Source organism: Aulonocara sp. 'chitande type north' Nkhata Bay, linkage group LG11, assembly GCF_057382095.1.
Source record: "Aulonocara sp. 'chitande type north' Nkhata Bay isolate Kocher_YH1m ecotype deep benthic linkage group LG11, A_spYH_male_GT1.1, whole genome shotgun sequence".
NCBI classification, from domain to species: domain Eukaryota; kingdom Metazoa; phylum Chordata; class Actinopteri; order Cichliformes; family Cichlidae; genus Aulonocara; species Aulonocara sp. 'chitande type north' Nkhata Bay.
In genome coordinates, this window is record NC_141354.1 from 18,477,210 (window position 1) to 18,491,253 (window position 14,044).

General features: G+C 41.0%; 1 protein-coding gene across 6 annotated transcripts in view; it reads right to left on the reverse strand.

The window, feature by feature from the left end:
- The window catches only part of col14a1a (collagen, type XIV, alpha 1a), a 163,737-nt gene that overhangs the window by 82,027 nt on the left and 67,666 nt on the right, over nt 1-14,044 (reverse strand). For all 6 annotated transcript variants that reach the window (XM_086310883.1, XM_086310881.1, XM_086310882.1 and 3 more), the window contains 5 exons: nt 12,927-13,059; nt 11,953-12,075; nt 7,345-7,494; nt 4,326-4,442; nt 699-845 (listed from right to left, as the gene is read on the reverse strand). In XM_086310883.1, coding sequence (XP_086167009.1) covers nt 699-845; nt 4,326-4,442; nt 7,345-7,494; nt 11,953-12,075; nt 12,927-13,059 — 670 coding nt within the window. The remainder of the gene's footprint in view (nt 1-698; nt 846-4,325; nt 4,443-7,344; nt 7,495-11,952; nt 12,076-12,926; nt 13,060-14,044) is intronic.

Below are 14,044 nucleotides of genomic sequence, written 5' to 3' on the forward strand. Positions count from 1 at the left end.
TCTTTTCACCCTTTGAGCTTTATCGGTTGTTTACAGACTTACACAGATGATATGGAAAGGTGGCTGTTGGCTGTGTGTAAAAGCAACAAGTACAATTTCAAGTACTGAACTTAATATAATTATGACAATTTGTAGTCGATACTTCTCTTTGCTGTGGCTAACAGCTAAAGGTTTTGATACACAGACACACTCGTATTAATTACATTTACAGTGAATACATCAGTGAAATTTCACTTGTCTATAGACCTTCAACTATTTCCAAAACCAAACAGATTAAGTCATCCAACAGATGTCTTGCTACATAGCAATGTGAATATGAGAACATATCTATCTATTCATTTTTTTTGGTATTCCTGGTTTTTACACCAGTCTTCTTGATCCCAGGAGCTGTGTGGTTCACCTCACCTCATTAACAGACCAATGAACTGCACAAACACGATATGTTTTCCGAGAGTGCAACCGAGCAAATTAAAGAAAACCTAAGCTACGAGATGTGCGACGAGATGGCTACAGTGTGCAAAGAGGGAAAAATATACATAAGATGGAGACGTAAAGGATTAACTGATTACATTAGATGAGAAATGAGTAAAAAAGAAATAAGAATAAAACTTGCAACCCCTTTAAAAATGTGCACGATAAATAGAAATGAATGAAATGATCGACAGCTTTGACATAAAACAAACATAAACCCAGCATACGTGTCATGTCAGTGATGGACACAGAGGGTCCCTCCGTTTCTTGTATTTGCGCGTGAACGCTGATCTGGTATTGGCTACTAGGAGTGAGGTCGTAAAAGCAGTGTCGGGAAGCTCCACCTCCCAGCCTCACTTCCTGTCTCTGACCATCTGCAAGGCAACAAGAAATAAAAGAGCTGATTTAGAGTGATTAAAATTCCCAGTAAAAGTCATGCACGCCAAACAGACTGAAATCGCCTGGAGATGCTTTTTAGACGAACTTTTACAAAAGACACACCTTCATTTTCATCTGTGTTCTCAATGAAAATCTAAGATAATATTAATAATGTATTTTCTAGCAGATTAGGGTAAATATAATCAGATTTGAGTCCGGTTTAAGGCTCTGATGAAGCTCAATGTTTTGTTGACTTTACAGAATTAACTGTGATGCATCAAAATGATTCATTCTCAGGCATCTTTTTCATGATGAAAGCACAACACACACACATACACTGGTTGAGAATCCGCCACATGTGCCGCTTTCACTTCACCAAAAAGGTAAGCGAGAAAGTTTTCAAAAAGTGTGGGAAAACATCTTAAATCAACTGAAAATCAAAATAAATCACGTTATTGAGCTCTTTTGTCTTCTCTTGACAATTTCCCCTGGATTGCAGACTGCAAACACATACTTTGTAGTGTCTGTTTTGACGGGCTGCAGAGCGAGAGGATCACAGAGAAGAAAAGACATGAGAATTTATGTTGGCAGCCCAAAAGGTACAAACTGGAAACTCGCGTATACAGTACACACTCTAATGGCTGCCATTTGTCAGTTTCATTTAGTCTAATTTTATTTCCTAATGTGTCTCTCATCTCTCATCTTCCTCCACGCAGGAAGCAGCCATAGATAATAAAGTTTAGGGAAACAGCTGTCGAGGCTCCGCGCGTTTCCATCCGAGAAGGTGTTTAAGCAGCTGGCTGGCTCTGCGTGGATTAAAGTAAATCTCTAAACTTTCGACTTCAACATCCCACCGCTACTCAGGCAGGCGAGGGAGAGAGAGACAAAGACAAATCGAAAAGTTCGCGAGGAAGACGGGAGAGAAATCTCCCTTCTTCCTGCTGTCTTCTTCCCTCGAAAGGCAATGAAATGCGTGCACAAATCACACGCCGAATTTGTTCGTGTCTCTAATACATTTATCAGCCAACGCTAGCTTCCAATTTAGTTTAATCAACAGCAACCACGAACCTGAACGCCGTCGGAAAAATCTATTTTAAAGCAGAGCCAAGATCTGATATACATACACAGTGCATTCCTGTTATTCAGTTTAATTTTAATAAAGCTGCATTCAATTTTGTTGCTGTGCTGTCATTGCTTTGATGTTGTGCACACTGCCTTGCTTGCACACCAAAGCAAATCAAGATCATTGGTAATGGTATTAGTCACACCTGCGGTTTCTTTCCCATGGCAAATCAAATGGGTGGAACCCATTTACCAACTACGAATCTCACTGAACGGCAATCAAGGAATAAATGACAGGATATTTTCAGGCTTAATGTAAACCCATGAAGCACATACGGTAGTCCAACCTGCCTGCTACAATATGTTTTGATTTTTACTGCACTGATATTTCAAAAATAACCCTGTGGACTAAGCAATGACACTTGCCTACACTAACAAATTATTTTGAGGATGACCACAAATCTATACAGCAATTTCTACATGATAGCCATCTCTGAAAAATATCAGGAGGGCTTTAGATTTTATATGAACTTGTGGGATAGCCCCCTGAGGACGAATAAAAATAAAGCTCCGACTTGAAATTGTTCACTGTGATAGGATGAGTTCCAAACTTCTCGGTCAACACAACGTGGGTTTTATATTTTTGTCAAACTATCACAAAGCTGGGGTTAAACACAACTTTTTTCCTTGGCTGATTCTATTTAACTAAAACATATTTTTCCACTTTCTCCTTTTTGTGCGCCCTCCTCCCTTTGCTTCAACCCCCTTTCTTCCTCCAGCTCCCTTTTTCCATTGATTAATAAGGTGATCTGTGTATTAAACAGCGTCTAAAGGTCACATTCTGTGTCTTTCCTGGTCTCATTTCTGCTGCGATGACATGCGCGATTCTCAAAGCAGTTTCCTCCCATGTCATTTATCGAGCATATCATATCTCCCCTTCCCTTCTGCAAATAGCAAGATTTACGATGATCCCTCACAGCAGAAACCAGTGCCATGTGAGAATGAAACAAATATAACACGTATTTCCCCAGTTGCTCATATCAATATAAATCAACATGAATGTGAAAGGTACCCGTAACCAGTACACGTGTCCTGAGCTGACTGGTCTTTGTGTTAATAATAAACAGAGGAGACATTTTCACGAGGATACTGCAAACCTTTGAGGACACACATTCAAAAGGTCGGAGCCTGAATCCAGCTGCATCACCGCATAGCACAACTCTAGTAAAGAGTTTGATTTACTGACTGAACTGTATTCCAGATACTTAACTGGCAAAAATATTGTTTCTCACATGTTGGGACAACTGGGGGGTGCACAGTAAAAATGTACGTATTGACTATGTGTCTCTGCAGAGAACTCCTGCTTGTTTCTGGGATGAAGTTTTATTACAGTAAAGGTGAGGTGGGGTTCAGACCATATTTCAGAGAGTGAGCAGCTTGTAACAGGTCAAATTACCAATGGACTAAATTAAAATAATTACACTTTTCACAGATACAAGTATATGCCAGTATACAATATAATTAAGGTCTCAGTCACACAGGTCTGGAGATGAGTCGGCAACCATCCGATTGCATGATGTTGCTGGCTGCTGCTGTTATCATCCCATTCCAACACGTTCTCGACCCAAAACGTAACGTACGACGCTATGTGACAAATCCTCGGTATGTTACGCTCTCGGAAACATGAGAACAGTTTGGAATTAATCGACACATGTATATTTATTTTACTTCCTCATCATTAATCACTTTGGAAAACACTATCTAAGCCGATTAAGACTGTGGTTAAGGTTAGGATTAAGGTTAGGGTTAGAGCTGGAATACACGGCTGGAATGTGTGTTACTGCCAGGAGCGTCATTCTGTTAGACTCCATCCGCAATCTGGCGCGTACCATAGGGATGCAGAAGGTTACCTTTCTCGTTCCTGTGGGACGCCTCAGGACGTAACTAATTGTCGGTATGTTACGTGTTGGGAATTAGAACAGTCTCCCCATTCATGTAATCTTAGAGCCTGGTTACCGTGTGAGAGACCGACTTGTCAGCAAACACTTGCAAACCACTTGCCAAGTGGTACTGAACTGGTCACCTTGAAATAAAAGTTGCACCTTTTGAAATCTGTTGATTGAAGCAGGAAGGCACCTTCCTAATTCAATCAACTTTAACTTTGATGGCAACCATTCTCTGTCTCCAGTTTGCAAGGCATTCAGAGAGTAAATGGCGAGTGTTTGTAGACATGTGCAAACACTTGCAAACCACACAGCAATCTGCTAACAAGCAAAGCAAACACAGGGAAAGTTTTTGGTGCAGCACCCTCAGCTAGCAACCACTCGCTAACTGGGTGGAGAATACACATTCTTCCCTAGTGAATGGAGGTTGCCAGAGGGTTGTTGACAGGTCTTAAGAGTAAAAGTACTTACTGAGTGTGGACTGTATAGAGATTCTGTATATTGTAGTATGTAGAAGAGGCTGCCACTGAACACACATGCTGTTGGGTCGCACCTGGTAGGCTGACAAGCCAGACACACCAAGGAATACTAGAGAGAAACAAAGAGTTGTAGAGATGATAGAAAGGTCAGATTAACCTCTAGTTTTCAATTTCCAATACACTCACTAATATGCATTTCGTAATGTCTCTCTCTCTCTCTCTCTCTCTCTCTCTCCGACACGCACGCACGCACACACACACTATTACTTCCTGCTGTCCCCAGCCCTTCCACGCACCAAACAATGAAGAGTTTAAGTAGGAGAAATTTTGAAATCCCCAAACAGAAAGCTCTTTTGCAAAGCACTTTAAGGGAAATGTAAACAGTTATTAGTGTTTCGGACAAAATGAATTGTCTGGATTATGTATGAAACAGAAAAGTGGTCAGAACATTAACAGTGCACCAAGTGTAAATAGTCTAAAACTTTCAGCTGGGTAGATGTTAAAATAAATCATTAAGTAACAAAATTAGTCAGCGTTGATGTGTCTTGTGGGGGAACAAGAGACATTATGCAGTGAAATGCAAAACAGCTGAGCAGTTTTAATAGCTGAAACTTGTTTGGTAGTGTTATTTGAGTGTACCACAGGCAAGCAAACCTCCCTGGAGTCACTCTCTCTTCTGTTTTCCTCTCTCTCCCTCTCTCGCTCACTCTGTTTTCTTTCCTCCTTGTTAACAGAATTTGCTGATGATATAAAATAAACTCGGCTCTTGTGCCAGTAAATGGATATTTTATGCCGGGACCATATGGCAGGTGCCTTATTTTAAATACTTTTGAATAATGCATAGGGCAACCCATCATTTCTATTAATAATATGCAAAGATGCACATAAACTTACTCTCATACATACAAACATGCAACATTCACGGGGCACTGGAAGACACCTACAAGCTGGTGCTGATGCACATGTGGGTGCAGCAGCATGCAGATAAACACTGCGTTAAAATAATGTCTGATTTTGGCTTCCTTTGCTACAACTGGATGAAAAAAAGTCTTTGCACCCAAAGGAAAAGTATATATTTAGTTGATTCAGGATGTTTCTCATCATGCCTTTCTTTTCATACTGGAAAGTTTGAGTCAAACCTCTCTTTTTCTTCTGCAAAACATCATGAGACTCTTCTGCAGTCTTGTGCTAACCTATATGATAAAAGCTCCAGCACCCAATTTCAAAATATATTAGGCTTTGTCTGAGGGAAACAAGTTAATTTCATTCACTGGTCCTACGGGTACTAAATTTGCTTTTTATGCTACATGTTAGTATGTGCAAATTACTTGTGCAAACATGCCATATAACCTTCTGTTGATGAGGCTGCCATGAATGCAGTGTGCCCGGGGAAATATGACACTATAGCCACCTTATTAAAATGACAAATGATTCCATGCACTTCCCTTTATAAATCAGGGTTCCCCCAGAGAAGACCAAACTACTGGCAATGAATTTAACTAAGCACTGTGTAACATGGGGAAATGCGATACATCTGAAAATGTATCGGCACATTGAGAATTGATTGCATCTCATATGTGTTCTGTTTAATATTTAGTGATGAGATATTTTCTTGATCCCTGGCCAACAGTGTAGAAAAACTAATTACAGCATGAAAAACAGTACTACAAGCATAATGCGGTAGATAGCATGGATCCCAAAAGAGTAACATGTGGATAAAGTTGAAAAACAAAATACATGCATTCTGTTAGTCCTGAAGTCACTGCTAAAAATTTGTTGCCACGCCGGTGTCAGAGTGTAAAGTTTATATATGGAAGGTGGTATAATTTGCATCCCAGTGCCTCGTGTTTTATCTTTCTCTCTTTGTGAAAGCATCTTTCATTATGAGTGCTTTATATAGACAGGAAGGCGTGAGGGAGTTGTAAGTCATCCTACTGGGGCACAGAGAAAAACAGATGAAGGATGGCACATCACTGCAGCACAAATTAATAAAAAGAAATCAAAAGCAGCCCATTTATTTGCAGGTGATGTGCAACTTGATTAATCACTCGGCTTTACGTGTCTCAGCACTTTGCTTCAGAGGGAAATAGTGTGGTGATGACCTATTAAAACTACAGTATAAGCTTATTTGTATTTACCCCACCACTTGAAATTAGACCTTAAACCTAGAAAACCGCAATAGATTTTGAGAGAGGGATGATAGGGCAGTTTTCTGAAAACTCACATGACTACACAGAAACATAAAGAAAAAAAAAACTAAAAAGACAACATAAATGAAAGCATGCATGCAGTGCTTTTTAACTTTTCTCTTTTCTCTCGGTGTCTCAGCCTCCCACTCTCTTCATCTATTTGTTTTAGATGAAAGAAGCATTAAAGCCTGCATTAGTTCTTACTGCACCTACTGATACCAAATCTATATGCAAAAGAGATTGTTCTCACCGCCTGCAAGGAAAATATTAATATCCATCTGTCTGTTTGCCAAAGTCTCAATGGAAATTAGAGAGTATGATATCAGCAGGTGTTTAATATGCATGTTGTACCTTCCCCACTTTCCTTAAACTACTTTGCTTTTCTGCTGCCGTCTAATTGCCACACAACGTTTTGTGGCAAATTTATAATTAAAAAATTTCCAGCTGGTGGTGACATCCCAATAAAGCTCCTTTATTCATAGGGGGTTGCTGTGGCAACCCCTTGTGCATGTTTGATTTGGTAGATTTTTTACACCAGATGCCCTTTCTGACACAACCCCAAAGGGATTTGTGTTTCCTCCCGGGATCAAAACAGACATCTTTCACTTGGTAGGCGAATGAGTAAATCCCCGAAAAATATAATAACTTCCCAAAAGTAAGTCAATGTTTTTTCAATGAAAGTGCAATTTAAAATTATGCTTGCATATGTTCACAATCTTATGGTAATGAACTGTAACAGCCAAGAGACTGTGAGGGATAACGAGTTCCTCAGCATTTACATTTCTGTGCTGTTACTTGCAGGTTTATGAGAAGGACACTTACATGTCTTGGCATTTATTAGCTGTGGCTCACTTTCTCCTGCAGGGTAGGAAGCCTTGACTCGGACACTGTACTCTGTCCCACTTTGTAGATTGACAATAAGCATGGAGTTCACATCTTCATCCACTGTTGTCTCCAATACTGGACCGTGAACTGAGAAGAAGACACATACACACTGGTGTAAAAAGGAAACAAACAATGATAGACGTTTTTGATTTTTTTAAGGCACACGCTACAAACAAGATAAACACAAAGATATGACTCAGCCGACTCAGGAGGGGAAAGCAGTACTCTACTTGGACTGTGTATAGTGTGGGTGGAGCACTGATGACTTCAACTGAGGACACTGTTGGATGGTGGAAGGAATACTTCAAGGAATTCCTTAATCCCACTGACAAGTCTTCTGTAGCGTAAGCAGCGTCTGGAGACAAGGCGGACAACTGATACAGTGGGGCAAAAAAGTATTTAGTCAGCCACCGATTGTGCAAGTTCCCCCACTTAAAATGATGACAGAGGTCAGTAATTTGCACCAGAGGTACACTTCAACTGTGAGAGACAGAATATGAAAAAAAAATCCATGAATCCACATGGTAGGATTTGTAAAGAATTTATTCGTAAATCAGGGTGGAAAATAAGTATTTGGTCACCTCAAACAAGGAAAATCTCTGGCTCTCACAGACCTGTAACGTCTTCTGTAAGAAGCTTTTCTGTCCCCCACTCGTTACCTGTATGAATGGCACCTGTTTGAACTCATCATCTGTATAAAAGACACCTGTCCACAGCCTCAAACAGTCAGACTCCAAACTCCGCCATGGCCAAGACCAAAGAGCTTTCGAAGGACACCAGGAAAAGTATTGTAGACCTGCACCAGACTGGGAAGAGTGAATCTACAATAGGCAAGCAGCTTGGTGTGAAAAAATCAACTGTGGGAGCAATCATCAGAAAATGGAAGACATACAAGACCACTGATAATCTCCCTCGATCTGGGGCTCCACGCAAGATCTCATCCCGTGGGGTCAAAATGATCATGAGAACGGTGAGCAAAGATCCCAGAACCACACGGGGGGACCTGGTGAATGACCTGCAGAGAGCTGGGACCAAAGTAACAAAGGTCACCATCAGTAACACACTACAACGGCAGGGAATCAAATCCCGCAGTGCCAGACGTGTTCCGCTGCTGAAGCCAGTGCATGTCCAGGCCCGTCTGAAGTTTGCCAGAGAGCACATGGATGATACAGCAGAGGATTGGGAGAATGTCATGTGGTCAGATGAAACCAAAGTAGAACTTTTTGGTATAAACTCAACTCGTCGTGTTTGGAGGAAGAAGAATACTGAGTTGCATCCCAAGAACACCATACCTACTGTGAAGCATGGGGGTGGAAACATCATGCTATGGGGCTGTTTTTCTGCCAAGGGGACAGGACGACTGATCCGTGTTAAGGACAGAATGAATGGGGCCATGTATCGTGAGATTTTGAGCCAAAACCTCCTTCCATCAGTGAGAACTTTGAAGATGAAACGAGGCTGGGTCTTCCAACATGACAATGATCCAAAACACACCGCCCGGGCAACAAAGGAGTGGCTCCGTAAGAAGCATTTGAAAGTCCTGGAGTGGCCTAGCCAGTCTCCAGACCTCAACCCCATAGAAAGTCTGTGGCGGGAGTTGAAAGTCTGTGTTGCTCGGCGACAGCCCCAAAACATCACTGCTCTCGAGAAGATCTGCATGGAGGAATGGGCCAAAATACCAGCTACTGTGTGTGCAAACCTGGTAAAGACCTATAGTAAACGTTTGACCTCTGTTATTGCCAACAAAGGTTATGTTACAAAGTATTGAGTTGTATTTTTGTTATTGACCAAATACTTATTTTCCACCCTGATTTACGAATAAATTCTTTACAAATCCTACCATGTGGATTCATGGATTTTTTTTTCACATTCTGTCTCTCACAGTTGAAGTGTACCTCTGGTGCAAATTACTGACCTCTGTCATCATTTTAGGTGGGGGAACTTGCACAATCGGTGGCTGACTAAATACTTTTTTGCCCCACTCTATATCTCCGGGGGTGAGGTCACTGAGGCAGTTAAACAATTTCTTAGTGGCAAGGCTCCTGGGGTGGACGAGGTTCGCCCTGAGTTCCTGAAGGCTCTGGATGTTGTGGGGCTGTCTTGGTTGACGTGCCTCTGCAATGTTGCTTGGAGATCAGAGGAAGTACTTTTGGATTGGCAGACTGGGCTGGTGGTTCTCATCTTCATGAAAGGGGACCGGAGGGTGTGTCCAACTAAAGGGAGATCAAACTCCTCAGCCTGCCCGGGAAAGTCATGGTGCTGAAAACGAGAGTCCGTCCGTCAGTCGAACCTCAGATACCGGAGGAACAAAGCGGTTTTCAGTCGCGAAACACTGGACCGGGTCTTTTAAAGGTTTGCCCAACCAGTCTACGTGCGTTTTGTGGAATTGGAGAAAGCATTCGACTGTGTCCCTCAGGGAGGTGCTTTGGGTGTATGGGGTGTTTGGCTCATTGCTACTGGCAATTCAATCCTTAAACAACCGTTGCAGGAGCTTGGTCCTCCATTCCTTTTGGAGCCAGTTCGAGCATTTGACTAGAATGTCTCTTTGGCATCTACTGGGTGAGGTATTCCACTGGGAGGAGGCCCTGGGGGCAGATCTAGGACACGCTGGACAGATTATATGTGTCAGCTGGCCTGGGAACACCTTAATATTCCCCCTGAAAAGCTGGAGGAGCTGGGCAGGGAGAGGGAGGTCTGGGCTTCTCTGCTTAGGCTGCTGCCCCTGCCTGGCCCAGATAAGTGGAAAAAAAGTGATGGATGGATGGATGGAAGTCAAAACCAACTATTCGAGTATCTTCGAGTAAACTAAGCCTCTAACAGTATAATATTAGAATGACAATAATTCCTTTCTACATTTTAATATAAAATAATGTTTCCCTATATTTCATGTGTCATGAAATATATCAAATGCTTTCAGCATGGATTGAATCAAGACATATAATACACATTTAAGCCCCTGAATGTTGTTTTGGTTTAGCACTATATAAATAAACCTGAATTTAATTATATACACAAACACACGAAGCGATGCCCTCAACTTGACTACTAAATTAAAAACAAAGACATAATAGTAACATTCTGTATTAATGCAGCTTTCCCAGATAACTGCTGCAAAGTGTTTTACAAAATAATAACAACCTTGAATACAGAGATTAAAGATTTAAATTAAAAATGAAACAAATACAATAGAATAAATAAATAAAAACAGATAAATACAGACAGAGTAGCAATTATTTTTACAGCACACAGCCCACTGGAACAATGTGAAGGGAAATAAGCTGTGTGTTTGCATGTGTGCTGTGCATTTTAATCATTTGCTAAACTTAGTGTGTTTATACCTGTATTAAGTATATGGTAGCTGTATAGCTGCGTGTGTGTAGGAAGGCACACACAGACACTTTTCTTCCCTCCATGGCTCTTACCGTGAAAACAGCAGCCTGCTGAAAATTATTTCTCTTCAATACAATTTCCTAAAATCAGCAGTCTGTCCTGCTTAAAGCTGGATCCTCAGAGACACAGTAATTGTGTTTAGATGACTAAAAACAGACATGGAAAGGAAAAATGGAAAAAAACCTGTTTTGTTTTGGAAAGATGAAACAATTAGAACTAGAGAAGCAGTATGACAGTGAAAATGGGCTTTTGATGATGCCTCAAGACAAAAAATAAATAAATGAGTTAGGGTAACGTCTTATTTTAGTGCCAAATGGTGACATTTGCTTTGAACTTCATTTTAAAAGAAAAACTAAGAAGCCACTATCAGGAAAACCAAAACACCTTGAGAGCCTTTTGTTTTGTCAGACATTATGTGTCTGTCACAGATTTTTCAGTGTTGGGTCCTTAACAATCAGCTATACACGATATAAAACACACACACACACACGCACGCACGCACGCACGCACGCACGCACGCACACACACACACACACACACACACACACAGGATACTTTCTTAGGTTCCCCTTGCTAGTACTACGTTTTACTCCCACTTGCCTGTAGAACTGTCTTAATTTCAACAAGATGCTGGAAACGTTCCTCATAGATTTGGGGCTATATTGACATATTGACATGATCAAAATGTTCTCCCACATTTGGTCTGTTTAATTGAGATGGCCATATTCAAGAAACCAGTTTGAGATAATTTGAGCTTTGTGACAGGGGGCGTTAACCTACTGGAAGCAGGAGTGGTCTTCTGCTGCTGTAGCCCATCCGCCTCAAGGTTTCATGTCTTATGTGTGTGCAGATCAGCAGTTCTGAAATGCTTAGACCAGTCCATCTGACACCAAGATTCATGCCATGCCCAAAGTCACTTAAATCATGTTTCTTATGCATTCTGATGCTCAGCTTGAACTTCAGCAGGTCATCTTGATTTTGTCTACATGCCTAAATGCACTGTTGTTGCCATGTGATTAGCCATACCTAGCAGAGCCCTGAGTGACTGTATATTCCTTTGCTAGACAAAGGAAGGTGAAAAAGAAGGTATATTTAGATAGAATAATAGTAATAAACAGAATGTATGTGTGCGTGTGTGTGTGTGTGTGTGTGTACCATAGAGGGGCTGGTAGACGATCTTGTAACCCTCAACAGGAGACCGAGGTGGATCCCACGAGACCCTGAGGCGATTGAACCACTCCTCTGACACAAGCAGATTTTCAGGAGGCAAGAGCGGCACTGCCAAAAACAAAGCAAAACCAGAACATAGAAGAGCTTCTAAGAACTGCAGCTGATATTACTAACACATGCTAAAACTTTAACATAAGAACTAATTCACCTAAGTCATCAGTTATAAAGACAATCAACCCAAGGACTTCTAAATAAAAATGATAAAATTAATGTTTAATTATATAAATCTGAAGCTCAGCGCTTATATTCAGCTTGATAGAACAATTGCTGTCCACTGGGACAGTTTTTCATGCTTTCAGCACTTGAGAGTCTTTGAATTTACAAGAGACGCTTTTAGGTGTTACAGGTCTAATATCCAGCCTTGACCAGGCTCTGATGCATAATTCTTCAAGCTAAGTAGATTTTTATTTGCATTACAATGACTTATAGTGCTCTCATCTAAAAAGAAGACATGTTTTGTCTGACATTTCAATTCTCTGTGCGATGAGGAGACAGCCACTGCTGGCTCACAAGAGGTAATCTAGAGAATAGTTGAGAAAATCAATTAGACCTGAGCAAAATAATTTAATCGTCTCATTAATGAAAGGCGCTGCAGCAATTATGAGTGGCCTTCATTAAGACAATTAGGAATGCATCAGTATTTGTCGTGGCTTTGATTTATAATCTCCTTCAAGAACGTAAATGAACATGAAATTAATGCAATGCAAATGAAAGCCCTGCTCACAGCGATGAAATTCATTGTCATTAACTTCCAGTATTCTCCTAAACCGGGAGCTGCATCTTTGTGTTGTGAAAAGGGAGAAACGCAGCATTATGGTCAATACAGTAAGCCAGGGATGTGTGTGTGTGTGTGTGTGTGTGTGTGTGCGCTTTGCATTTTGTGTGTTTGTTAGCCTTACATGTGGAACCCATGGCAGATGCACCAAGGCCATCTTGTCCATCGCTGTACACCGGAGTGACTGTCACTTTGTAGCTGGTGTCTGATTGTAAAGGCTCGAGCACTGCTCTCCTCTCACCTCCAGAAACTGACATCTACGATTGCAAACACACACGTGAATGCACACATTCTGGGAACATTTGAATGGGCCACAGGCACACACACACACACACACACACACACACACACACACACACACACACACACACACACATATATATATATATATATATATATATATATATATATGTATATATATAGCACACTGGGTATAGAAACAGCATCTTTGCTCTGCTGGGTTAAAGGGACATTTGGAGGAAGTTTAAGAAGTCTTTTCAATTCAGCTCAGTCAATAAAGTCAGTTGATGGCAAAAGTGGGGCAGGGAATAGCTGAGAAAAACCCCATTACTGCCCCGTCTTCATTTATAACTGTTGAAATATTTCCCTGGATGTTTGCTTGCATCCTAAAAGTACCACTTGGTTTAAATTAGCTCCTTTTTTATCCAACAGCCCGCACCTCCACCCCCTGTACTCTGAGTATTTCTTCTGCGGCAACAAGCTAATCATGATGAGACTGATAATTTACAGTATACTTAAAACTTGATAGAGATACACTAAGAATGAGATTCACTGGCTGGCAAAACAATCTCGATAAGTTACACCAAGTGGATTTTATTAAAGGTGCTTTCAGCTACACTGTAGCACACATATTGTTCATCCGCAGCTGTCCTGAAACTGTAGGAGGTCAAAGTTTTCATTACGCAGGGCACTCATGCTCTCAGTCATGTTGGCTTGAGCACTAAAAGTTGAGCATTACGAATTGCTCCTCTAAAAGTGCTTAGAATGATGAAAATTACAGTCATTTGCAGCTCCATAACAACCGTGACTACTGAGATTATGCAACGCAGTTTAAAAGCACACTTTGACTGCTCTGGCATCTAACTGAGGATATCTGTAACTAAACTGTAAGTCATTTGAGCTTGAAAAACTACGTGGCACTGACACAACCAAGTTATTTCAATCTTTCAATAATGAAACTTATGTGCAAGTTCAGTAAGGAAGATTATTCAGTATTCACTC